This window comes from Bidens hawaiensis, unplaced genomic scaffold (assembly GCF_021521415.1).
Source record: "Bidens hawaiensis isolate Kalapana, Puna unplaced genomic scaffold, B.hawaiensis_p1.1 tig00000780_1, whole genome shotgun sequence".
Lineage (NCBI taxonomy): Eukaryota > Viridiplantae > Streptophyta > Magnoliopsida > Asterales > Asteraceae > Bidens > Bidens hawaiensis.
In genome coordinates this window covers 791,046-818,479 of record NW_027491045.1, presented here as the reverse complement: position 1 = coordinate 818,479, position 27,434 = coordinate 791,046, and the positions used below count along the sequence as shown (strand labels likewise).

At 36.7% G+C, this 27,434-nt stretch overlaps 2 protein-coding genes across 2 annotated transcripts; both read right to left on the bottom strand.

The window, feature by feature from the left end:
* Positions 1–898: 898 nt before the first annotated feature.
* Positions 899–1,597, bottom strand: LOC143535342 (uncharacterized). Its single transcript, XM_077029626.1, has one exon. It carries the CDS (start codon positions 1,595–1,597, stop codon positions 899–901), a length of 699 nt encoding a protein of 232 aa, XP_076885741.1.
* Positions 1,598–3,561: 1,964 nt separating this feature from the next.
* Positions 3,562–27,315, bottom strand: LOC143535331 (serine carboxypeptidase II-3-like). Its single transcript, XM_077029617.1, has 8 exons — positions 27,246–27,315; positions 26,456–26,563; positions 26,283–26,378; positions 21,369–21,461; positions 21,132–21,220; positions 4,846–5,213; positions 3,794–3,886; positions 3,562–3,688 (listed from the first exon to the last, which is right to left on the bottom strand). Exons 2-8 carry the CDS (start codon positions 26,529–26,531, stop codon positions 3,562–3,564), a joined length of 942 nt encoding a protein of 313 aa, XP_076885732.1. The 5' UTR covers positions 26,532–26,563; positions 27,246–27,315.
* Positions 27,316–27,434: the final 119 nt, after the last annotated feature.

Sequence of the window (27,434 nt, the reverse complement as noted above, 5' to 3'; positions counted from 1 at the left end):
CATGATGAATCTGGTTGAGGGGCTTAGCTTTCTTGGCGAGAAACATTAATTAGTGTAATTTTTTTTTTGTTTTATGTATTGTTTATCCCTAAACAAAGATTATTTAGTCCGTACTATCTCTCAGCTTTTCTTTTAAATCCGTCACTAGTGAAATTGAAGCATGATGGAACCAAGAAGTCCAAAAGGATTCACCGGCTCCGATGAAATTGAAGCATGATGGAACCAAAGTGGCCCAAAAGGATCCACCGACTCGGATCATTGGAACTCGTTGGAATTTATTCTTATAAAATCTATTTAATATTTTTATGTTTTTAAGAAAAAATGAATTATACACCCTAGTTGTACTAAAGAAACATTTTGGTTTTAGCACTAATTTCTTTAATTTAAGTATGAACCACACAATTTACACAAAATTAATACAAGATAAAAGAAACCAAGAAATTCATATCTCTAATTTAGATAAGAAACTTGTTACACTCTCAATACAAATGTATAATTTCAGAAAATTAGAAAATGATAAATAATGAAATTATACAAGTGGGGGGTGGGGGGGGGGGATAATAATAATAATAATAGATAGATAGGGAGACAAGTAAAAAGCAACCACAATAATAGAATATATATATATCCTATGTGGGTCAATCCACACAAATTGCCTTCACTATCGTTATCACTCTCACATCACCATAATGAACATTCGTATGTGTACGTACTCATGTGATGAACAAAGATTAAGATAACAAATCTAATGAATTGTCACCACTCTTAGAAATCATACATCACTTTGTGAGTGTAAAATGCAAGTTTACACTTAGATAAACCACCTTACAAAATATATATTTTACTGTCTTTTTATAAGACTGTGTATGGTGTATGAAAACCAGACCCCGTTCTGAATTCATTGTTTTATGACACTTCTTGCATTTTGATGAAACCTTAAGCAACCCAATAACCCGGATTTACACGGCAAGTTCGCCTTCCTCCTCGTCTCCCCTACCGTCGTTAAATTCACTTCCTCCACCGACACCATCATTGAACCAATGTCGGTGCTTCTGAAACTAAATGCTTCGTCCTTTTTCAACATTGCGTATTTGTTTAACGTAACTTTTCTCGTTGTCACACCCCCCTCGGACACACTTCGAAACAATAACAAGTTCTTGATGTTCCACTTATTATACTTGTTGCTTTTCGTCATCGTTTCACGTCCATAATTCGTTGCATTCTCCTCGGGTGGGTTCGGTGTATGCTTTAACGCCTCATAGAAAGGATCAAAACCCGATAACACCTCTTTAAACCGAAAACTAGGCGGTTTGCATGATCCTGGCGAGTCACTAGGGAAATGCATGCATGGGGGCGGCTTCAATGGTTTGATTATGCCGCAATCAAAGAGCTCGTCGGCTGCGGATATAGAGTGGCGTTCGAGATGGCCGAATGCAAAATCTGTGTCGTGTTTGGGGATTCCTGGTTTGTGTTCCCAGAAGAATGGGATCATGGTGGATTGATGAGGACTTGATGGGGCGGTGGCGTATGGGGAAGTGGCGGTGCTGTCGAAGTTGAATTCGGCTGCTGGTGAGGGTGGGATGGTTTGTACTTCCATGGAAGGAGAAGATGGATATATGATTGTTTGGAGAAAGGGTTGTGTTTTGCTAAGTGTATATGTAGAAGAAAGGATGTAGACTGTAGAATGAAGTGGACCATAAGTTGTGAGCAATAATGTTGTAGAAGTAGTTCTATAATGCCGAGTATTTCTTGAATACTCGCTATAAGGTATGGTGTTGAGGGAAGTTTCTTTAACTCATGTTTGGTTACTAAGAACCAATTAAAAGTGGTCAACCTCAGCCAAAACGCACATAGTCGGTCAACTTGGGCCGATTTTAACTTAAAAGATAAAACATAATTCATATTTTTATCATATTAAAAAAAGAATACCACTTTTTTAACTAATGATTAACAAATTTAGAATAATTTAGCATTTAAAAATATAGTTATCTTATTTATATTCACTTATTTTGTTATAAATATAAGTAAACTTATAATATCTGACATATATATAATATCCAAAAATTAATTAATTTTTTTTATATTTACCTTTTTTGAGTACTCTCCGAGTACACCCAACTCCCCTGTCGGCCTCCTATGGTCCGCCTAACGACATTTACAACCTTGGTTGTGAGAAAAGTATATTTTTTTGTTACAATAATAATAATAATAATAATAATAATAATAATAATAATATAGTAATACATTTTTGTTTGGTTAAAAGTAAATAAAATGTGTCTTTTTTCGACATGATCCCCATAAACATATCAGAAAGTAATCAATTATTGTTTGAAGTTAATAGATCATTTTCTTTAAAGGGTGTGTAAAAAAGGTGAAACTAAACTCGTGTGTCACATTTTCATCGTATTTTATCCTTGACGGTGATCCAAAAGTTTGAGGAGACGTTAGGCAAAGGTGTAAATATTCTTTAAATACGCGGATGATGTTGCATAAAAGACAATTTTGCCTCATCACACTTGCATTATGTATTGTACTATAAGCATTACAACTTGAATTCATTTAACTTTTGTCTTTAAATACCTCTCATATACTCATATATGCATTATAACTTTATAACAATGAAATTTTAAAATAAGCTTAGACTTTATTATATTTGAGCTCCTAAATGAGTAAATCGGCAAGATAAGATCGTATTAAACGAATCCTTGATGATAAAGTTGATTTAATAACATTTCGAACGAAATAAAAGTAGATTTTCTCGTTATTGGGTACAAGAGTGCCTATCGATGCTATAATTCATTTCATGGATTGAAACATTGAATCTGCAACACTATTCTTTTGTGTTGATAATGATACTAATAATGAAGAATATAAAACCACTTGTTCAATCATGATGCTTGTTTTTAATCGCGATTTGCCAAGAACGTCTTTACTAAAGCAAAGGCTTGGCGTGGTTGAAAACGAGGTACTTCATGACCAGCACCTCGTACAGTAGCAAACGTTAATCCATCGTATACAACCTTATACCCCGCTAGAGATGGTCAAAAAAACCGGTCCGGGAACCGGTTTGCCGGTTTAAACCGGAAACCGGTTTTTACGAAAACCGGTTTTTTAAAAACCGGTTTGACCGGTTTACAAACCGCCGGTTCGTATTTCGGTTACAAGTTTTAGAGCCAAAACCGGTTAACAAACCGGTTAATGGAAAAACCGGTTTTTTTTAAAACCGGTTATTATGAAAAAAACCGGTTATTAACCGGTTATTTAAAAAAAAAACCGGTTAACCGGTTATTAACCGGTTCTAACCGGTTTCTAAACCGGTCCTAACCGGTTAGACCGGTTAGGGTTTTGACATACAAAAACCGGTTATTAACCGGTCCGGTTATTAACCGAACCGGTTTTTTTTCGGGCCAAAAAATACCGGTCCGGTTAATAACCGAACCGGTTTTTTTAAAAAAACCGATTTGTGCACCTCTATACCCCGCCACCTGAAACATTTAACCAAAACTCAAAATCCTAACTTGTTTAATTTTAATATATTTTAAAAAAAAGTATGTACGGTGTTTAGACAAGAAATATTACTTGTTTAGCAGCGTCTGTCCAGAATCGCCAAGGTTTGATCACTTTAAGGTTCATGGCATCAATAGAATATCGTGTGCCACAAACTGGAACAACGGCATCCACGTCTCCACTGTTGAAAATGTTTCATATTAGATCATTAGAATAATCTCTAGAGACGGTCAGAGGGTCCGTTTTACAATGAGTCGTGTAATTGTTAAAAGTGTGACATGAATACCTATAAAGAAGTATTCGAAGACCCGAAGCAATTAGCCTTTTGTATATCGGAAGCATAGTTTTCGGGCTATCCTTCCACTTCACTATGAGTTTACTGCAACAAAACAAATTATAGACCAAGGTTAAAAGATATTATCCAAGACAATGGGTTGGCCCAAAGGCCCAAATAATGTGTTGGGCAAAGGCCCAAACAAATCACCCATCCCAATTTAGAGATGAGCAAATTCAGTACCGGTATCGATTTGGTACCGTCGGTACCGAATCGGAACCAAAGTTTTATGTTTCGGGATCAGTACGGTACGGTACCGGTATTTCCAGATTTTTTACCTTTGGTATCGATACCAAGATTTACGATTTTCGGGATCAATATTTTCGGTACCGGTATGGTACCGTGCTCATCCCTACATCCCATAACCATGCTTAATGTTAATGGGTCAGTTTATGAATATCGGATTAGTCACATAAACTGGGAACACGAAAACATTTTTTTTTATGAATTGACACGAACATGAACCATTTAACTAGAAAAGTTCTTTTTAATTTTATACTAGCACTTTAAATCACAAACTATAGCAAAGCAACAATGTATAATTGTATATAATATAAGAGTATGGTTATTGTAAGAATATATGGTTTCTTAAGAAGCCTAGGAATAGATCTTGGTCTTTGGATCAAAGTACATGATTGTTTACATGCTTCCTACAAAACGATGATTTCATATTTGACCTCCTATCTAATATAGTTACGTTAAACTAAAGAAAATATTATGCTAAAACAATTTTATTATAATATTAAGGATTATGCGGGTCAACCCATGATCCCGCCAAGTTGACCCAAGCACATCCGTTTAATAAAATTTGTTTTCATGGTTGACCCAAAACCATTTAGACTAGAATCAAATTCGTGATGAATTTCATATTAGGTTCGTGTAGTCTCATAAATTCACACCTGTTAACATCAACATGCTTTTCAGCAAGGTCAGGCGGTTTTAATGGTACAAAATATAACTTTTTAAACATAGGTAGAGCGAGTTGACCTGACAAATGATCACACCTGCAAGTCGCCCATGGATAAGATAACTTGGTGACATTAGCATGGAAAGCTTTTTGAACATTTGGTAGATTGAGATACGCTTCCACGTAATTTCCTTCGCATGGATCTAATCCGCTATGGCGTTTCTTCCTAACTATTAATCCATGGGGCAATCTCGGACAAGTGGGGCCGTAGATGTTGTAGAAATCAATGTCCCCTATTTCTTCCCCGAGTTCTTCTAAGCTATTACAGTATTCGCTATTAACGGCAGCGTTACTACAATTTTGAGTTAATTTGGTATAAATTTCATCTGAAATTAAAGCATGGCTCCATAAATAATCGTTGAATCCTTTGTTGTCAGTATCCTCGTTCATGATTCCATTCCCAACCTATATATACAAACAACCACAATGTTAATAATGTAAAACATGTTCTTTTGACTCATATATTTACCCGAATAACCATTTGACCTAGTTAATAATTAGCTTCAAATGATTATAAGGTTAAAAAACACTATAAAAACGTAGTATAATGATAAAAATATAAAGAATACAGTTTAGGCTAATATAACATTTTTGTGACTCCGAAAATAATAAGGGAATGACACATTAACCATAAATTGAAAAGTTGAAGATGGTGTGAGTTAACGCCAATGGCTAATTTAAGGCAAATATTGCTAAACTATCGATTTCGGGACTGACTTGAAATGTTTTGATGAGGTTAAGATGTGTTGTTCTTAAACTGAGTCGTTGGTTTCAGTGGTTGCTTTTGTGTCTTTCTAGTCACCCCTGGTAACAATTAGTATCAAAGTCACAGGGCCGGCTCCGAGAAGTCGAAAATTTTTTTTGGCCAAAGGCGAAATTTTTTTAGGCCTTAAGTAAAAGGAACATTTTGTTGTATTTAAACAATTTAATTTTACGTGGACTTACTTGGTTATGATTTGAGTTATGTAAAAAACTTTTGTGTAAAAAAATACTAAAAAATGTCTTAAATAAGACTAAAACCCACAACCTCTTGGTTATAAGTCATACCTCTTTCCACTAAACCAAGCTAGTGTTTATGTAAATGTGTTTAAACATTGATTATACATATTTTTTTTCATAAAAATACATATTTAAAAAAATAAATAAAAAATTTCAGGTCTATCGGGTTGTCGGACCTATGGCGGTCGACTACCCAGCCACACCCTTGGGCCGGGTCTGCGAAGTCATAATATGGCTCATTGATGAGTGGGTTAAAGAACATGTTATAATATATAGTGTGTATTAATTGTTTATATCTATTGAACACGATTAATTTGATTGTTTTAATGATTACATGTGCTCGGAGCTTAAAGGATCTAATTTGAAATATTCAAGAAGATAAGAAATCAAGTTATGCATAAAAGGAAGCAACCAAGGGGTCAGAACGTCGAACGAGCATCAAGAAAATGAAAAACGGAGAATTGAAAGTTACCTCCACAGTAGCTCCACCATAGCTTACGACGGTGGAGGCTGGGTAAAAAAGGCCGTAATGTGCATTGTAACACAGAAAGGGAAGCCCATAAGGGCCAGGTCCACCATAAGCTACGGCGGCCTAGTCGTAGCTTACGAGGGGCCCGATGCACGAATGCGGTTTCTGGTGTCTCATTCCATATTTAAGTCTAGTTTAACCCTAAATTGAGATATATTCACACCTTAGCCGTTTTGGACGATTTTGAAGCTCTGAATCATCATATCAACACTCGTGAATCATTATATCATCCATGAATTCATCTTTCCAACCAAGAATCAAGTGAACCGAGATGAAGAGGCCAGGCTAAACCACTTGTGACCATTTCTGGTGTAGGGTTTGTTTGAACTGATTGTTCTAATGACTTATATCTATGATTGTATTTAGTTTTAATTTAATAATTCGGTTAATCTAGCTTTATGTTTATTTAAAGTGATTAAACAATTGTTTTTCTGGGATTTTCGTTTCTTATCATTCAAGTAGTTGTGTTCATCAACATTTAGGATTAAATTCTATACTAATAAAAAAATGGTAACTAGGTAGACCACATTTAGTTGTGTCAATTCGCCTGATTAAAAATTGTGAATCATCATAACCAAACTAACGTGTTTAGTTATCTAAATTAATTAACAAATCATGTCTATGTGGTTATCAATGAGATATGAGTTACAAGTGTGTTGTTCATTGTATTAACTAAACCTGAAGTGTAATCACACTTTTCTCATATTGATTTTACAAGTTACAGTTAAATTGTTTTCTGAAAGTATTTTCACAATTAAATCTTATAATAAAAGGATGGAGTGTAAGGCTGATCTTCTGGAAGACTAGTAAGAACCTCAAGAAACAAGGCTAAGCTCAGCTTGAAAATCTTCTGAACCTCAAGGACTAGGCTTCCTAGACTTGAGAGGACCCTCAAACAACCCACCGGAAAATAAAAGACTAAAAGACTCAAAGTTTTTAGAGAGAGAAACAAGAAAGGGGTTGGAGAGAAATATATAAGAAGTTTTTATTTCTTTCTAATGATGAGAAACATTATAGGGGGAACCCTCCTTTTATAGGCCAAGTAAGGATGTCCATGACATCATTGCTTACAACATACAAGCCAATTACATCATGGCTTGCATCGCACAAATCACACAATATCACTTTAAGAGTGATTAAGCTTTATTCTTAAACACACATCAGACACACAAATCACACAATAATAAAATCACACAACTTATTGGAATTCTTCAGGCATGTGCTTCTTCATTTTTGTCATATCACAGAACTCGATGGAGAAATCAAGTGGACTTGGATACAGGTCTTTGTATGGTGGAGCATCAGCCTCAGGATTAGATGGGTCTTGACATTGTGAATACGTGTCTTCGTATAGTTGAGGATCAACCTCAAACACTTGATTGAGCAGTCACTTGCTGTTCCAGTAGTTTAGAATAACTTGATCCCGTTCTTTTGTCTGGGGATTTTCGGTTGTCCAGACGTCTTCTTTTTCTAGAATCTCTAGGGGAATATCTTCAGCATTTACTTTGTTTCTTTTTGCTATTTAACGATGGATTTCTTTTCATGGTTGCAGGTAGTTAATTTTGAAGTAATAGCTTGAAGGGCTCATTTCTAACCACCCATAGACGAAACTGGACGGGCCATTGTTCTTCTTTAACGGGTCGTTCTACATATAATTACTTGGTTTTCCAAATAACACCAAACACTGTCTGCCTTGTCTGGATGACAACATCTTCACCCATTTGCTGATCGGGCAGAACCACTTTAGGAGTTTAACCATATTTGTCCTTTCTGGGGGCATAACTCCTTACTCATGGGTAATCAGGTATTTGATAAGTTTTTCAGAGTTAAAGGACATGGCTATCTTGAATTTCTCTATAACAGAAAAACCCAAAGGCTTCTGTCGGTAGTTGTTACAAATTGCTGACGTGTAGGTAATCTGGGTGAAACCTGTAATTCTTCATGAAGGGGCCATTACGTTTAAGGGCGATAGTTAGGGAGGTCTTGTAGTTTAGTTGAGAAATATTAAGGTTGTATGTTCTGATTAGTTACTCAACTTCGACTGGGATTGGGGTCGAGTTTGGCTGCTTGGGAATGGTGGCTTTATCCATTTTCTATTTGGCTTTCTATTGATGGTTGTTCCGGATTGAGTGGTGCTGGATTATAGAGTCATTCCTGCTTTTATAGGCCACCGGGCCTTTCCCGGCATTGTAAGGAACAGTAGAGATTCCCTGTAATGGAGCTTCCCGCAACAGTTGTGATTTTCGAAGTGACATTCGAATCTTTACTTTTGACTGTTTCCTTTTTTTGTTGTGGTTGATACCACTCTTCTCGATTCTTCCTTTATCTTTCAAGAATTCTTTGCATGTGATTTTCTGACAGTCTTCTTTTGATTTTGCGAGTGGGGCTTCTTCTTTCTGGGAGATTCGTTTGTCTGTTTCTTCAGGAATCTTTACTTGGAGTGCGTATACTGTAGTTAACTGTTCTTGGCTATTCTCCCAGGCTGGGAGATAATCTTCCTCAGGAAGATTTTCATTATCTTCTTCAGGAAGGAAACTCTCGTCGTGAGATGACGTTAGCATGTACATTGCCCTGACGTCATCATTGGAGTCACTTGCTTCCGATGCGCTTGACTCACTACTCGAATGATCATACCTGATTGAGCAAATCTGTTCTTTTGGTTCATCATCAAGTGAGTATAGAGACTCCAAGTCAGAGACCTCTATTGGCTCTACCATATTGATCTGCTGTAATAAGGCCTGAGTTTTCTTCTTGTCTTTGCAATCTTTTGCAGTGTCCCTTTTGAATGCAGACATAACATCGGTTAGTGTTTCTTCCCCTGTTTGATTGTTTGCTCAAAAGTTTCCATTTTTTGTTGGCCTTATCTCTTTTCTTGTGAGACGTCTTTCTTCTCGAGGAGTAATCCTCATCAAAACTATACTTCTTGGAAGTATGGGAGCAATTGCAAGATGACTTATCTTTGAATTTTATCTTGAGATACTTGTCATCACAGGTTGAACCAATGCTTCTTATAGTTCTTTCGAACTCCACTAAGAACCGTTTTTTGTTACAAAGTTTTGAAAGAGCATTTAAAATTAGCTGGTATAGTTCTCCAAGCAAAGCTTGAGCGACTGTGGTATTTTTGTTTTCTACGTCTTTGTATTCTTCATTTGATAAAGATTCAGGGAATGAATTGAAAAATACATGTTTGAGGTTTACATCATCTACACCATGTAGGCAGTAGAAGCGTTCATACATTCTGTTGTAATGTTTTTCTAGGTCTTTTAGTTGGAAGGAACAACACTTCATTTTCACGATTTCTTCTCGAGCTTTCACTATGAATTATAATGGGCTTCCCAGAAACTCATTGTGGATAATATGCATGACGTCTTCCAGCGTTGTTGGATCTGGATTTTCTGGTATTCTCAATCTCCGAGTCTTCCTTGACACCGTGTCAGAAAACGTTTTATGACCATGTCAATGTTGTAATATTGCAATTCTGCAGAGCACCATGTTAACATTTAAACATATCTTTCTCGCAATTGTGATGGCGGGATGTCATCAAAGGTGAACTATTTCTTGAAGTCTATCTTGGAGAAAACATTTTTATTGGTCTATGGTTTCGTTCGTGACTCTGCGTCTTCAACATCATAATCAATGTTGTTTCGCTCCTTAGATTCTGGTTGTGTCATGAATAAATGCTCAAATTCATAATTTGGAACCACATCTTCATATTCTGACCGTTCTTCATAATTGACATGTGATTCATCATCAGAGTGATTGATGACCGAAGCACTAGTCGGCGATCGTTGGTGGTTACATTGGATCTTCTTATAAGCCATCATCATTTGTCATCTCTAACATGTTTGCCCTTTTTAGGACTGCTTGTGGATGGTTTTTGTTATGTGCTACTTGATGAAGCACTACGGTTTGAGGATGACTTTCTCATTCTTGCTCTGATTTGGGCTTGTTCATTTGACCAGAGGTTCATTGACGGTGACGTTTGTAAGAACGAGTGTGCCGGTAGCGATTGTGGCTCAAAGGCTGTTATGACAAACGGGGCACCCGGTAGCCTCCATGGATCGTAGATCATGGTTGAAGTTCTTTGTTGCTTGTGTTGCCTTTCAAGGTGTACAAGTTGTGCTTTAAGGAACTTCATCTAGATTCCTTTTGAACTAGGCTATTTTGTACTTGTGGGCCAGGTCGTGAACAGACTATTTGGAGTAATTCACTATGAAGACCAAGTATCTTGGTTCGAACGTCATAGATGATACTCTCTAGAGTCTGCATTCTGCCTACCAAGCTTACTTTGGCTAAACATGTTCTGCTGAGCTAGGATAGCTTTAAGAGCGTTGTTTTGGGCAACAACATTTTCACTTTGCTAGTTGAGAGTAGCTTCTAAAGTAGTAATATGACTTGAGGATCCTGTGGGATTCATAGTACTGGAAGTTTGAACTTTCCAACTATGTTTGGACATTTGGATAGGATCTTCAAATGAGGCAAGGGCCGGGAACTCTGTCTGGAGTTCTATGGACGAGGCGGAAGGGAAGGGTGTGATGACAAACATTTCTTTCGACTTAGGAGAGGTTTGGGGTGATAAAGGATTGGCTGATTTAGGTGTTGGTTGTGACGGTGAGTCACCATAAAGGACATAGTAATCAAACATGCCCGATGGTTCACCAAGAAGGCCACAATGGGATCTCCAGCTTCATATCTCTTCTTTAGAGACTTTCGGATCCTTTCTTCTTCTTTGGAACGTCTTTATCATAGTCAACTCTATCTGCTTCATCTAAGCACACCTGACAGTTGCACAAGTCATACGGGAAATGCTCTGTATTGGGTGGGGTCTTTACAGGCTGCATCATGTACATCATTGAGAAGACATTCCGTATGTCTTCTTTCTTGAACTTGAGTTCGACAAAACCATCTTGGTGTTGGATAAAGTCTGGAGTTGTCATTGTCTGGACTAGAGCCCGATGAATATGTTCATAATTAGTTATCCATTTTCTGGAAGGAGATTGAGGAGCTATTCTCTGGATAGATGCTTACGAACATATGTTAAGGTTGGAGCGGCGTTGGAGTCGATGTCGATGAACAACGCGTCACCTGAATTATCATGCACGGGAACCATGATGTACGGAGTGTGATTTTGGACCATGTACGCCATCTGGTGGTGGAAGGTTGCTTGAAAGGTGTTAACCTGTTGGGAAGCTCCAATATGAATCTAAGATTTCAGGGCGGTCAATAGTGATGGATCATTGAGAGGCATGTTGAAGTTCGGGTATAAAGTGACAAACATAGTGCCGGCATTCAACGTGATCTGGATAGTACCAATACAGGCGTGTTGGTATTCTACAAACCTGGAATCGACCAAGGGATCCTGGAGAACGCTGGTAGATGTTTTCTACCGTGGAAGGTCAGGGCTAACCTCATTTCACCAAAGTGGATATGGGTGAAGCCTTGTGCTTGGCAGATCCTTGGAAGATCTGGGGGAATGGATAGTGTTACTAGGTGTTCGGAGGTTGTGGCTGGAAGCTGGTGTGAATCAAACTTGAAGGTTTAAACATTCTCCTTGACACCTAGGTTGGGGTTTGAACTAATTATTTTTTTACTCTTTTTGTAAGAGGGGTTTAGAAAAGACACTATAGGGGTTAGCTAAAGGCATACTAGTAATAGGGATTTTAGAATCATGAGATAGATAAGAGAACTCATATAACTGATCAATTCTACACGCTTACTGACGACTGGACATAGAATGGGATAGTCTAGACTCGTGGTTCATATATGGGATAGACTAGAAAGTGTTAGGTCCATAAATGGGGAGAGTGTATGGCTGATCTTCAGGAAGACCAGTAAGAACCTCAAACACAAGGCTGAGCTCAGTTTGGAAATCTTCTGAACCTCAAGTGACTAGTCTTTCTAGACTTGAGAGGACCCTCAAACAACCCAACGGAAAATATAAAATATAAAAAGACTCAAAGAAGTTTTTAGAGAGAGAAACTAGAAAGAGGTTAGAGAGAAATATATATGAAGAAGATTTTATTTCTTTCCAAGGATGAAAAATACACTAGGGGGGAACCCTCCTTTTATAAGCCAAGGAAGGGTGTCCATGACATCATTGCTTACATCACACTAACAAATTACATCATGGCTTACATCACACAATAATAGATATTTTAATACATAACCTACTTGCTAAAACCACTTTAAGAGTGATTAAGCTTTATTCTTAAGCACACCATAAGCACTCAAAAGTCACACAAATAAATATAGCCGGATTAATGGAATTCCTTCGGCACGTGTTTCTTCATTTCAGTCATGTCACATAATTCGATGGTGAAATCTGGTGGACTTGGGTCTTCGTTTGGCGAAGTAGCATCCACATAGTAAGGATCCCCGTTTGCTTCTTTCACTCGTGAATACATGTCTTCATTTGGTGAAAAATCTATTTCAAAAACTTCTTTGAACGGGCACTTGTTGTTCCAGTAATCTAGAATGACTTGATCCCATTCTTTAGTCTAGGGGTCTTCAGTTGTCCAGGCGTCTTCCTTTGCCAAGATTTCAGGGGGGATCTCTTTAAAGCTTACTTTGTCTACCTTTGCCATGTAATGACGGATTTCTTTCCATGGCTAAACATAATTAATTTTGAAGTAATAGCTGGCTGGGTTCATCTCTAACCATCCGTAGACAAATTTGGACGGGTCATTAACCTTCCTTGTCGGACCACTCCGTATGTAACATCCTGGTTTTTCAAACAACACTAGGCAGTGCCTGCCCTGTCTGGATGACAACATCTTTACCCATTATTTGATTGGCCAGAACCAATCTAGGAGTTTAACCACGTTTGTTCTTTCTGGGGCCATACTTCCGTCGTCATGGGTAAATAGGTAGGTGATGAGTTTTTCAGAGTTGAAGGACATGGCTATCTTATACTTTTCAAACAAGTACCATAAAAACCCTAAGGCTTCTGTTAGTAGTTGGTACAGGTTGCCAATTTGTAAGATGTTAAGAAAGGGGTAGTATGGGTGAAACCTGTAATTCTTCATGAAAGGGCCATTTTCTTTAAGAGTGATGGTTAGGAAGGTTTTGTAGTTTAACTCAGAAACATCAAGGTGGTTTCTGTTGGTCACCTTGAAAACTTCTTCTGGGATTCAGGATGTTTTTGGCTGCTTGGGAATGGAATCTACTTCCATTTTCTCAGAGGCTTTTAGATGATTGTTTTCACTGGTGGGGTGATGCTGGATCATGGAGTTGTTTATGCTTTTATAGACCGTCGGACCTTTCTCGGCGCTATGAGGAACATTAGAGATTCCTTGAAACAGGGGTTTCCACAACAGTTTAGATTTTCGAGGTGACACTCGAATCTTTACTTTTGACTGTTTCTCTTTAAAGTTGTGGTTAATACCGCTCTTCTGGATACTTCCCTTATATTTCAAGATTTCTTTGCATGTGGTCTTCTGACAGTCTACTTTTGTTTTTTCAAGTGGGGCTTCTTTTTTCTGAGGGATTCGTTTGTCCCTTTCTTCAAGAATCTTTACTGACAGTGTGCAAACAGTGGTTAACTGTTCTTGACTGTTTTTCAAGGTCGGCAGATAATCTTCCACAAGAAGCCTCTCTTCATCTTCTTTGAAAACTTCGTCGTAAGATGACGTTAGCATGTACATTGCTATGACGTCATCATCGGATTCACTAGAGTCTGATTCGCTTGAATCACTACTCGAATTTTCATACCTGATGGAGCAAATCTTTGTTCCTTTGTTTCATCATCGAGAGAATATAGGGACTCTAAATCAGAGACGTCTATTGGTTCTTCCATGTTAATTTGCTGCATTAAGGCCTGGGTTTTCTTCATGTCTTTGCAGTCTCTTGCGAAATGTCCCTTTTGGTTGCAGACATAACACCTGTCTGTGTTTCTCTCTTTGTTTGATTTTCTGCTCAGGAATTTCCATTTTCTTTCTGCCTTATCTCTTCTCTTGTGGGACTTCTTTCTCCTTGATGAGTAGTCTTCATTGAAATCATAATTTTTGGAAGGACGTGAGCATTCGCAAGAGGATTTATCTTTGCATTTTATCTTGAGATGCTTATCATCACAGGCTGATCCAAGGCTCTTTCCAGTTCTTTCAAATTCTGTCAAAAACTTTCTTTGGTTACAAAGTCTTGAAAGAGCATTTAGGACTAGCTGGTATAGTTCACCGAGCGAGACTTTGGAGAGTTGGATGTTCTTTACTTCAAGGGCTCTGTATGCATCATTTGACAATGATTCAGGGAACGAGTTCAGAAAGACATGCTTGAGATTTACGTCATCTACACCGTGCAGGCAGTAGAAGCGTTCGGACATTCTGTTATAGTGTCTTTCTAGGTCCTTTTGTTTAAAGGAACAACACTTCATTTTCAGGAATTCATCCCGTGCTTTCACAGTGAATTCTATTGGGTTTCCCAGAAATTCATTGTGAATTATATTCATGAAGTCTTCAGCCGTTGGGCGTTGCTGGATTTGCATTTGCCGATAAGCTCCCAAACTTAAGCACCAATCCCTGAGTCTTCCATGAATTCTTGTCAGGAAACATTTGATGACCATGTCAATGTCATAATATTACAATTCTGCAGAGCACCATGTTAGCATCTCAACATATCTTTCACACCATTGTGATGGCGGGACGTCATCTAAGGTGAACTGTTGCTTAGGGTTTTTCTGGTACTTGTTTGAAAAGTATAAGATAGCCATGTCCTTCAACTCTGAAAAACTCATCACCTACCTAATTACCCATGAAGCCAGAATTATGGCCCCAGAAAGAACAAACGTGGTTAAACTCCTTGATTGGTTATGCCCAATCAAATAATGGGTAAAGATGTTGTCATCCAGACAGGGCAGGCACTGCCTAGTGTTGTTTGAAAAACCAGGAAGTTACATACAAAGTGGTCCGACAAGGAAGGTTAATGACCCGTCCAAATTTGTCTACGGATGGTTTGAGATGAACCCGGCCAGCTATTACTTCAAATTAATTATCTTCAGCCATGGCAAGAAATCCATCGTTACATGGCAAAGGTAAACAAAGTAAGCTTTGAAGAGATTCCCCCTGGCAAAGGAAGACGCCTGGACAACTGAAGACCCCCAGACTAAAGAATGGGATCAAGTCATTCTAGATTACTGGAACAACAAGTGCCAGTTCAAAGAAGTTTTTGAAATAGATTTTTCACCAAATGAAGACATGTATTCATGAGTGAAAGAAGCAAGCGGGGATCCTTACTATGAGGATGCTACTCCGCCAAACGAAGACCCAAGTCCACCAGATTTCACCATCGAATTCTGTGACATGATGAAATGAAGAAACACGTGCTGAAGGAATTCCATTAATCCGGCTATTTTTATTTGTGTGTCTTTTGAGTGCTTATGGTGTGCTTAAAAATAAATCTTAATCACTCTTAAAGTGGTTTTAGCAAGTAGGTTATATATTAAAATATCTAGTATTGTGTGATGTAAGCCATGATGTAATTTGCTAGTGTGATGTAAGAAATGATGTCATGGACACCCTTCCTTGGCCTATAAAAGGAGGGTTCCCCCCTAATGTATTTTTCATCCTTGGAAGGAAATAAAATCTTCTTCATATATATTTCTCTCTAACCTCTCTCTAGTTTCTCTCTCTAAAAACTTCTTTGAGTCTTTTTATATTTTATATTTTCCGGTGGGTTGTTTGAGGCTCCTCTCAAGTCTAGAAAGACTAGTCACTTGAGGTTCAGAAGATTTCCAAACCGAGCTCCGCCTTGTGTTTGAGGTTCTTACTAGTCTTACTGAAGATCAGCCATACACTCCCCCCCATTTACATTAAAACTCATATATGAACCACGAGTCTAGTCTATTCAATTCTATGTCTAGTCGTCGGTCGCCAGCGTGTAGAATTGATCAGTTTTATGAGTTCTCTTATCTATCTGATGATTCTAAAATCCCTATTACTAGTATGCCTTTAGCTAACCCCTATAGTGTCTTTTCTAAACCTCAAAATTCTCTTACAAAAAGAGTCAAAAAATTAATTAGTTCAAACCCCAACCTAGGTGTCAAGGAGTATGTTCAAACTTCCAAGTTTGGTTCACACCAGCTACCAGCCACAACCTCCGAACACCTAGTAACACTATCCCTTCCCCCATATCTTCCAAGGATCTGCCAAGCATAAGGCTTCACCCATATCCACTTTGGTAAAATAAGGTTAGCCCTGACCTTCCACGGTAGAAAAGGTCTACCAGCGTTCTCCCAGATCGCCTTGGTCGATTTCAGGTTTGTAGAATACCAACATGCCTGTATTGGTACTATCCATATCACGTTGAATGTCGGCACTATGTTTGTCACTTTCTACCCGAACTTCAACATGCCTCTCAGTGATCCATCACTATTGACCGCCCTGAAAGCTTAGATTCATATTGGAGGTGCCCAACAGGTTAACACCTTTCAAGCAACCTTCCACCACCAGATGGCTTACATGGTCCAAAATCACACTCCAGACATCATGGTTCCCGGGCATGATAATTCAGGTGACGCGTTGTTCATCGACATCGACTTCAACACCGTTCCACCCTTAACATATGTTCCTAAGCAACTATCTAAAGAAGAGCTCCTCAAGCTCCTTCCAGAAAAATGGATAACTAATTATGAACATATTCATCAGTCTCAAGTCCAGACAATGACAGCTCCAGACTTTATCTGACACCAAGATGGTCTTGTTGAACTCATGTTCAAGAAAGAAGATATGCGGAATGTCTTCTAAACGATGTACATGATGCGGCGTGTAAAGACCCCACCCAAGACAAAACATTTCCTGTAAAACGTATGCAACTGTCAGGCGTGCTTAGATAAACTTGGTAGGCAGAATGCAGACTCTAGAGAGTATCATCTATGACATTCGTACCAAGATACTTGGTCTTCAGAGTGAATTACTCCAAATAGTCTGTTCACGATCGGCCCACAAGTACAAAATAGCATAGTTCAAAAGGAAGCCGAGATGAAGTTCTTTAAAGCACAACTTGTACACCTTGAAAGGCAACACAAGCAACAAAGAACTTCAACCATTATCGACGATCCATGGAGGCTACCGGGTGCCCCGTTTGTCAGAACAGCCTTTGAGCCACAAACGCTACCGGTACACTCGTTCTCACATACATCACCATCAATGAACCTCTAGTCAAATGAACAAGCCCATATCAGAGCAAGAGCGAGAAATTCATCCTCAAACCGTACTGCTTCATCAAGTAGCATAGATCAAAAGCCATCCACAAGCAGTCCTAAAAAGGACAAACATGTCAGAGATGACAACATGATGATGGCTTATAAGAAGATCTAACTTAACCACCAACGATCGCTGGCTATCATTAATCATTCTGATGATGAATCACATTTCAGTTATGAGGATGGTCAGAATACGAAGATGTGGCTCAAAATTATGAATTTGAGCATTTATTCATGACACAACCAGAACCTACGGAACGAAACAACATTGATTCTGATGTTGAAGATGCAGAGTCACGGACGGAACCACAGACCAATAAAAATGTGTTCTCCAACACAGACTCCAGGCAACAGTTCACCTTTGATGACATCCCGCCATCACAATGACGAGAAAGATATGTTGAAATGTTAACATAGTGCTCTGCAGAACTGCAATATTACAACATTGGCATGGTCATAAAGCGTTTTCTGACACGGTGTCAAGGAAGACTCATATATTAGTTCCTAAGTTTGGGATAATATCGGCAAATCCAGATCCAACAATGGCAAGCGTTGGAAGACTTCATGAATATTATCCACAATGAGTTTCTTGGAAACCTTTTAAACTTCACAGTGAAATCTCGAGAAGAATTCCTGAAAATGAAGTGTTGTTCCTTCCAACCAAAAGACTTAAAAAAACATTATAACATAATGTATGAATGCTTCTACTGCCTACATGATGTAGATGACGTAAACCTCAAACAGGTCTTTTTAAATTCATTCCCTGAATCAATATCAAATGAAGTATACATAGCCCTAGAAAACGAAAATACCACAGTTGCTCAAGCTTCGCTTGGAGAACTATACCACTAATTCTAAATGCTCTTTCAAAACTTGGTAACCAAAAACGGGTCTTAGTAGAGTTTGAAAGAACTAGAAGAAGCATTGGTTCAGCCTGTGATGACAAGTATCTCAAGATAAAATGCAAAGATGAGTCCACTTGCAATTGTTCTGATACTTCCAAGAAGTATAGTTTTGATGATGATTACTCCTCAAGAAGAAAGAAGGCCAACAAAAAATGGAAATTCTTGAGCAAACAATCAAATGGGGGAAGAAACACTGACCGATGTTACGTCTGCATTCAAAAGGGACACTTTTCAAGAGATTACAAAGACAAGAAGAAAACTCAGGCCTTACTACAGCAAATCAATATGGTAGAGCCAATACAGGTCTCTGCATTGGAGTCTCTATACTCACTTGATGATGAACCAAAAGAATAGACGATTTGCTCAATCAGGTATGATCATTCGAGTAGTGAGTCAAGCGCATTGGAAGCAAGTGACTCCGATGATGGCGCCGGGGCAATGTACATGCTAACGTCATCTCACGATGAGAGTTTCCTTCCTAAAGAAGATAAAGAAAAGCTTCCTGAGGAAGATTATCTCCCAGCCTGGGAAAACAACAAAGAACAGTTAACTAAAATATGCGCACTCCCAGTGAAGATTCCTGAAGAAACAGACAAACAAATCTCCCAGAAAGAAGAAGCCCCACTCGCAAAAGCAAAATAAGACTGTCATAAAATCATATGCAAAGAAATCTTGAAAGATAAAGGAAGAATCGAGAAGGGTGGTATCAACCACAACTTTAAAAGGAAACAGTCAAAAGTAAAGATTCGAGTGTCACTTTGAAAATCACAACTGTTGAGGGAAGCTCCATTACAGGGAATCTCTACTGTTCCTTACAACCATCAATAGAAAGCCAAATAGAAAATGGATATAGCCACCATTCCCAAGCAGCCAAACTTGACCCCAATCCCAGTAGAAGTTGAAGAACTGATCAGAACAAACAACCTTAATATTTCTCAACTAAACTATAAGACCTCCCTAACTATCGCCATTAAACGTAATGGCCCCTTCATGAAGAATTATAGGTTTCACCCAAATTACCCTTTTCTCAATATCCTACACGTCAGCAATTTGTACCAACTATCGACAGTAGCCTTAGGGCTTTTCTATTATTTGTTTGAGAAATTAAAGATAGCCATGTCCTTTAACTCCGAAAAACTTATCAGCTACCTGATTACTCATGAGTCAGGAATTATGCCCCCAGAAAGGACAAATAGGGTTAAACTCCTAAAGTGGTTCTACCCGATCAGCAAAGGGGTGAAGATGTTATCCAGACAAGGCAGACAGTGTTTGGTGTTATTTGGAAAACCAAGTAATTATATGTAGAACGGACCATCAAAGAAGAACAATGACCCGTCCAGTCTCGTCTATGGGTGGTTTGAAATGAGCCATTCAAGCTATTACTTCAAAATTAACTACTTGCAACCATGGCAAGAAATCCGTTGTTACTTAGCAAAAATAAACAAAGTAAATTTTGAAGATATTCCCCTAGAGATTCTTGCAAAAGAAGACGCATGGACAACCAAAAACCATTAGACAAAGGAATGGGACCAAGTTATTCTAAACTACTGGAACAGTAAGTATCCTTTCACTTAGATCTTTGAGATTGATGCTCCACCATGTGAAAACATGTATTCACGTTGTCGAGAACCATCTAATTCTGAAGTTGATGCTCGATCATACGAAGAATCGTATCCAAGTCCACCTGATTTCACCATCGACATCTGTGATATGACGGAAACGTGCCTGAAGAATTTCATTAAGTTGTGTGATTTTATTATTGTGTGATTTGTGTGTCTAATGTGTTTAAGAATAAAGCTTAATAACTCTTAAAGTGATTTTAGCATGTAGATTAAGTTTTGAGTATTTAAATATATAGTGTGGTGTGATGTAAGTCATGACGTAATTGGCTAGTGTGATGCAAGCAATGATGTCATGGACACCCTTACTTGGCTTATAAAAGGAGGGTTCCCCATAGTATGTCCGCTTTAGTATAATTAGATTAAGTAAAACATGAGTTTGAATTGCACTGCACATTGATTCCATGTGGAGATGACCTTACTCATCCGTACTAGTTATAGGTATTTAAGCTTTTTAAATACTTGTTTATGATTAGAGCACGACCTCTACATCACTCATGTAGACAGCTAGACGCAGATAATTCTCTAAAACTAGAACTGGAGCCGGATAAACTAAGGTTTGGGTACATGACTGGGTTTAGACGTGTATGAAACTATCAACTCTTTACAGCATATTAACATGCACTCCTCGAGATTTTATGGCGACTTCCTAGTCAACTTACTACTCAGAACAGGTTATATGGGGACTTAATAGGTATCTAGACCGACTGTATCATTATCATCGTCAAACTAGTCCTTAATGTAGATTGTTTTCTAACGTCAAAGATTGTTTCAAAGTGGCATTCACATACTCACATTGTATACTAATTCAAACGTTAGCAAGGGAGAACATGAGCCGTTATGTCGGTTTGGGACTCTGACCAGAAAAACATAAAAACTACTAGCTCAATAAAATATACAAGATTCTTTTCTTACTGATCACTTTTGTATGTTTGATTGTTAAGTTGTTTCAAAAGAAATTGATTAAAAGTGGCTATTAATTGTTGTATAAGTCATATTAAGAGGGTTAAGATATAACAATATGGTTTTTATATTATAACGCAGAAAAAGAAGATAAAACAATAGGAAGTTATTTACCATAACACCCTTGATGTTAATGATTGAACTAGCGTGACCCTCCTTGTTTTTCTTTATAATTACATCAGCTAGTTCTGGGATATAAAATCCTGCAACATAATTTAACTTCTCAAATTTCATATTATATTCTCTAAGAAAATAATAATAATAATAATAATAATAATAATAAGCATTTTTATAAAAAAAAACACCTTTATATAAGAATTAAAGTTGCTTATTTTGAACCATAGTATGTACCTGCATAGCTTTCGCCTATTATGAAGAAGTCGTTATTCTTATAATGTGGGAATCGTCTGAACCAGTTCACCAAGAAGGCGTATGAGTCCACGGCTGTGATTTAAAAAAACACAAACACACACCATATGATAAATCAAAACCTGGTTACAAGTAAATATATATATATATATATATATATAATTTATAAAAGTTTGATTCTATATAATATAGCTATGTAAGTTTAAAAACTTACCTTCTCGCCTTTAACTTTATTTACAAACTTTGTTTAATTAGATTTTTGTCACAAAAGTTTCGTATATATACTTTAGTCCCTTAACTTTAGTTTCACATATTACTTTCTGGCTCCTCGACTTTACTTATTAAAAATTTTCCTTTTCAACTTACATCTTTACTTTTTGGCCCCTCAACTTTAGTAATAAAACGTTTACCATAACAAATCGGATCAATACCGACCAACTTCCTGTCATGTTTCCACCGCAAAACACAATAGCTTTTCAACATGTATGCATTTTACCGTGTCGTCGCGACACACAGGTGAAAATACTTATTTACTTTAAAGTTGTTACTTTCAACTTATTTAATTTAATAATAATAAAAGACAATTCCAATGGAATATCCTTAATAAGGAAGCAACTAGATATAAAACCATATGTTAACTTTCTTTCTTTCTATCTAATTATCTATATAATTATCTACCATAAAATCCTAGGTGTCGCTCTAAGGTTGTTTCCCCCCTCTTTTAGAGCCACCAGATTTCCAAATAGAGGCTTCTTATTCATTCCTATAAAATTCGCGGGTATGGGTACTGACGGGTTTGAATCTGGTGAAACGGATTGTAACACAATTCTTAAACCCTAACTCTATATCATCGCTCTTCTCCTGCCTCTTCAAATTTTAACCTCGCTGCCCTTTTACCGTGAAACCCTAACCACACACAGATCTAATACAAACGCCGCCTGCCATCACCATCTCTATAATTTCATCTATCTAAGTTTCTACCATGAAATGATTTAATATGTTTTTTTAAAAAAAATACAAATATATCTAAGGTAACCAATATCTTTCTCTTAGCAAGATTTCTGGCCTATTTGCCATCCTACTGATTTCGCCAAGTAATTTCATTGACAAACAACTTCGTCCTTAGCAATCCAATCGCCAGAGTCAATTTGAGACCTAAAAAACGGGCATGCTTGAAAACACATGATTCACTGTTAATTGGTTTTAAATTATTAATGTTCTATAATGTGTAGTATCCCAACAAATCATGCATTTGTGATTACTCGGTTCTATAGGCATAATCTATGGTGTGTAGTAGATTTAATAGATGAAGCTATAGTTCAGTATTGATGACTTTTACGGCCTTTTTGTGATATAAATTTCAATTTAGGTGTTTGTAGTCTGTCATATATATGAGAGAATTACATGTCTTCCTTCTTATATGTTTGATGAAATGCTTCAACCAAAACTCACTTCAACAAATCGATCATATTGTCATGAAGTTGTTTTAAACGTATACAAATCTCAACTCGGAAAACATCTTGTAGTTCATATATTTAACAAAATGATGTTGATAGGTTTGATTAGTTGATAATGTTGGTCGATTCACAACTTGTGGTATTTATCAACCCAATTTTTTTATATGATTATGAACACATTATTTTGTTTATTTATTTATTACATATTTTGAAGAAACTATGAATACCTAAACAAATCCCAAGTTCTTTAAAAGACAGTCTCATTCACATCTCAAACCATCTTAGTGTAAACATATTGAGAAAGCATAGTAGGGTTCACTTATTACCCCGTGTAATAGGTTTGATTCATATTTTCTCATTTCTTTTGATTGTAGGGCTCAATATCTGAGTTGATTAATGAAGAGCCTGAAATTGTTATGGTATTTTTTAAATGTGACAGTAAACTTGGAGCGCCAATAAAAATTCTTGTATCAGCAACCATGTTAGAGGAGGCGATAAACGGTGCAGTCCCAACCCTTCCACTAGCTTTGGAGAAGCCTGTTTCCCTTAAGGTTGCTTTTCGCTTCTGTTTAATCAGATGAGCTTAAAGTATCTGGTTTTGATTCAGGAGATGGCATAACAACTGCTATATGAGCTTAAAGTATTTGTAATTCGATGTCTTAGGCATTGTACAACTCTTTTTAGAAATAGATAACCCATAAAATATTATGCAAGATTAATTCATTGAATTTAAATGATGTGTTTGTGTATACGAATATTCTAAACATAGGTGATTCAAGTGGTTGACTCCATGTTATAGGGAACTGGATGGTAATAGTACGGTTTGTAAAGTATATGCTTTTGATATATTTAAATCGTCAGCACAATTTTGTAACGAGAATCCAACTTTTGTTATTTTTATTCTGTTAGGATAACAGATAAGGAAACACATGCTCGAATATTTTGCCGAGCTCAATCAACATAATAGAGCAAGTTCAAGGTTTGTAAATGTTAACGTTTTTTTCTATTCACATTAATTTTAATCTATGTTGCAGCCTTTATATTTTTAGCGGGAAGAAAATGGTGGACGGCATCTCGCTATGCAGGTATGCAATAAACCTATTTAATTAATAAAACAAGTTTATGATCTTTCCATTTTAGCAAGATAGTGCAAAAAAAGGAAAGGTGACAGTTGCTGTTGGTTTCTTATTATAGCTTAATTTCATATGAACTTATTATGATGATTCAAATCAGTGACTCCAAATCACATAATGTTTCAAACGATGATCCTGGATAAGCGTCAAAAGTGAGTATCATTGGTTATTTAGTTTAATATAATATTTTGACATGATGACTTATGCTAATTATGTTATGGATTAATTGTAACAGAAAATATATATATTTATGGAGTTTAAGCTATAAGCAAGTTTGAGGAGGTAGCTTTGGATAAATTGTGACATGAAAAATATATTTGGACTTAATGATTTATGCTAAGGATTGTATTTATCTCTGAAAGAGTTTGAGGTTAGTACATGAACCTACTGTTATAGCAGCAAACATCTCTTTTTAGTAGATTGTAATGGACCAACTTATATTAAATTCAAACGCACAGTTCATGTATATTTATCTAAAAGTGCTTTTGAGTTTTGACATCATTAGTTATGGTGCGAGTAGTCAAAGGGACTTTAGTTAATTAGATTTGCTTCAGATATTGATACGTTCCGACATAACATATGCATAATCGGTTCGGTTAATTTAATTATTTTACACATCAAAGCCGTAAAAAGCCATAGTTTTCGGTTATTCGGTTATTGCTTAACCGAACTGTCGTTAATTGGGGTTGTTTATAGTTCTACGGGTCAAGTAACTGAACTGATGCAAGTTCATTCACCAACCCATTTACAGCACATTTTTAGTAGCCTCGCACTCATTTAGTTTTGGAGGTTTTGTCTTTAGATGGGTTGGAGGGTTAGAACCAGGTTGAGATCAAACCGGACCCCGACCTGTTTACTTAACTGGTTTAGCAATGTCAGCCCATTTATGACCCGAACCGTTTAGCATCAATGCTAACCTGTTTATTTGTATCTTATGAGTCCTAAGTATTGAATTAAAAGATAATTTACTTTCTGCTACACATAGTGCCCAAACACAATGCGAGAACATTGGGTGCTCGGGTTTGTGAAGGGGCCGCCATTTTAAAATCACCATGGAATGTGGCTGGTTTGATCAACAATGATGCCATGTAGGCTATGATTGTCTCTTTATGCTCTTTAATAATAAAGGTAGATTTAATTAGGGAAATGCTTATCTATTTTAGAGTTGCTTAGCGGGTTCGATTTGCTGGTTGGCAATCTGAATGAACACAAGTTCTACATGAACAAAACATAGACTTGAAAATCACGTCACTTGTGAAAGAACTTAAACATGACACCATTTTATCCAAACAAAAATTTGTTTAATATTTTAAAATTTTAAGTATTGATAATTTTATTTTATTTTTCAACTATTGCGTTTAAAATATGGCAATTCAAATTTAAAATTCTGTTAAAAAATACTCATATAGTTCAAGTTTGTACATCAAAATTTTAAAGTAAGTAATAAATACTAGGTAACCCCATGAACCCGTAGAGTTGACACGAAAATGACGCTATAAGCTAAACATATTTATGGTTTGACCCAAAACTGACCCAACCCATTTAGACTAAACCTAAACTATCGAACCTTGGTTACTTTCTGTTGTCTCAGAAGTTTGCACCTACTTTGATCACTGTTATATTTGTGTCATTTAAAGGAATTTTACGTCCGGCATACCGATAAATATTTGATCAACACCAAAGCCAGGCGGGAATGTGTAATTCATTACCGTCCAATTTATTATAACGCACAATTAATTAAAGTAAAATTTAAAATATCATATATACCCTTATAAACTCAATTAAAGTATCATATATACCTCTATTAATTAATAATAATTTAATAAAAAGATCATTTTACTGTCACTTTTCAAAAAATTTAACTTTTTATATATGCCCATTTTTTAACGAATAGACCATTCTACCCCTTTTTATTAGATAATGTGTTTACACCATATGTTATTATTTTAATTTTAGTTGTCGTTTACCTTTAACAACAACCAAATCGTCTCTCGTAACTTCTTCGATATTGCAAACCATTCGAAGATTTATCGGATCGAATGGTCTACATTAATGTAAAACATTTTATCGCATCTAATTAAACTAGAGTAATATGGTTATTTTTTAATTTTTTAGTGAATTGAGTATATATGATATATTAATAATTTCGTAAGGGCATATACGATATTTTTAGTTTTGCATGAGTATATATATGTTATTTTCGATATTTATAAGGGTATATATAAAATTTCTCCTAAAAAATAACTAAAACTAAAAACTAGTTTCTTTATAAAAGAAGGTGCATGCAATAATAAAAGGGAGCCTACCAGTCCTTTTATCCCCTGACATGTCATAGTCACTGGTTGTGTTGGAGTAAGAGAATCCAACTCCTGCGGGTGACTCCAAGAATAATATATTCGCAACTGTGTAACGGATCAAAACATATATTATTAAAGCTGACTAATATATTTAGTGGGACAGATACAAGAAATTAACGAACCTTTGTTCCATGAATATCTTCGTGTATAGAGCGTTTTGCCATCAGGGTTAACGCCAAACGGTCCAATCTCGATCATGGCTCCAACCCCAAGCGAAGAACAACCCGGTCCTGTCACGTTATAATGGGTCGTTATAAGTTATAATGTGTGTGTACGCATCTATTATGAAGATGCGTAGGAAAATGCTAAGAAAATAGGAAAAGAATCTATAAAATATCAGAAATTGTTTTTGTAAGTGTAAATTTCATAAAATACATTGCATTTATGTAACCTTTTATTTAGATACATGTCCTTTTTATTTAAAGAATTATACAAATTATTATATGTATACAAATTTTCATATTTCAACACGTCAAAACTTTCTTTGCAAATGTGATGAAACTTATTCTCAACTAGTTAATTAACCAAAGTGACATGACATGACATGACATGACATATATGCCTGTCTAACAGGGTGATCGGGCTAAGACGATTGAACAACCCCCCCCCCCCCCTCTTTCTAATGTCATGTTCCCAGTATCATAAAGCAAACAAATTTCGAATAAGTTGGCAAAACGGACCGTTTAGACAGGTTGTGTAGTTAATCAAAACACGTAGATATGATTAAGAACTAATGCATTAGATATGATTATACAAACCAAGTAATATGCTAATTTTTATAATAAAAGGGATTTAGAATGTTGTATGCAACATTGTACTCATCCATAATGTTATAATCTATAACATTTTTCATAAAAATTTACGAGTTTATCTCGTTAAACCGAAGAAAAGGCAAAGATTAGCAAAATGTACCTCCATTAAGCCAAAGAACAAGTGGCTTAGAAGATGGTTCATCAAGAGCTTCAACAAAATAGTAGAAAAGGCTTCTACTGAAGGGGTATGCACCCGCCTTAACAACGAGCGGGGCGGGTCAACCCACAAGATATAGACAAAAGGCTTGAAATCAGGATGTCATGAAGACACAAAGCCAAAACCTATGCG

Bases quoted from the DNA above. Each gene is read 5' to 3' on its own strand.
- LOC143535342 (XM_077029626.1), bottom strand. From the start codon at position 1,597: ATGGAAGTACAAACCATCCCACCCTCACCAGCAGCCGAATTCAACTTC.
- LOC143535331 (XM_077029617.1), bottom strand. From the start codon at position 26,531: ATGATCGAGATTGGACCGTTTGGCGTTAACCCTGATGGCAAAACGCTC. The intron at 3,887-4,845 runs GTGTGATCATTT...GTTTTGTTGCAG, and splicing joins TATCCATGGGCGACTTGCAG to TAAACTCATAGTGAAGTGGA. The intron at 3,689-3,793 runs GTATTCATGTCA...CATTTTCAACAG, and splicing joins CTTCGAATACTTCTTTATAG to TGGAGACGTGGATGCCGTTG.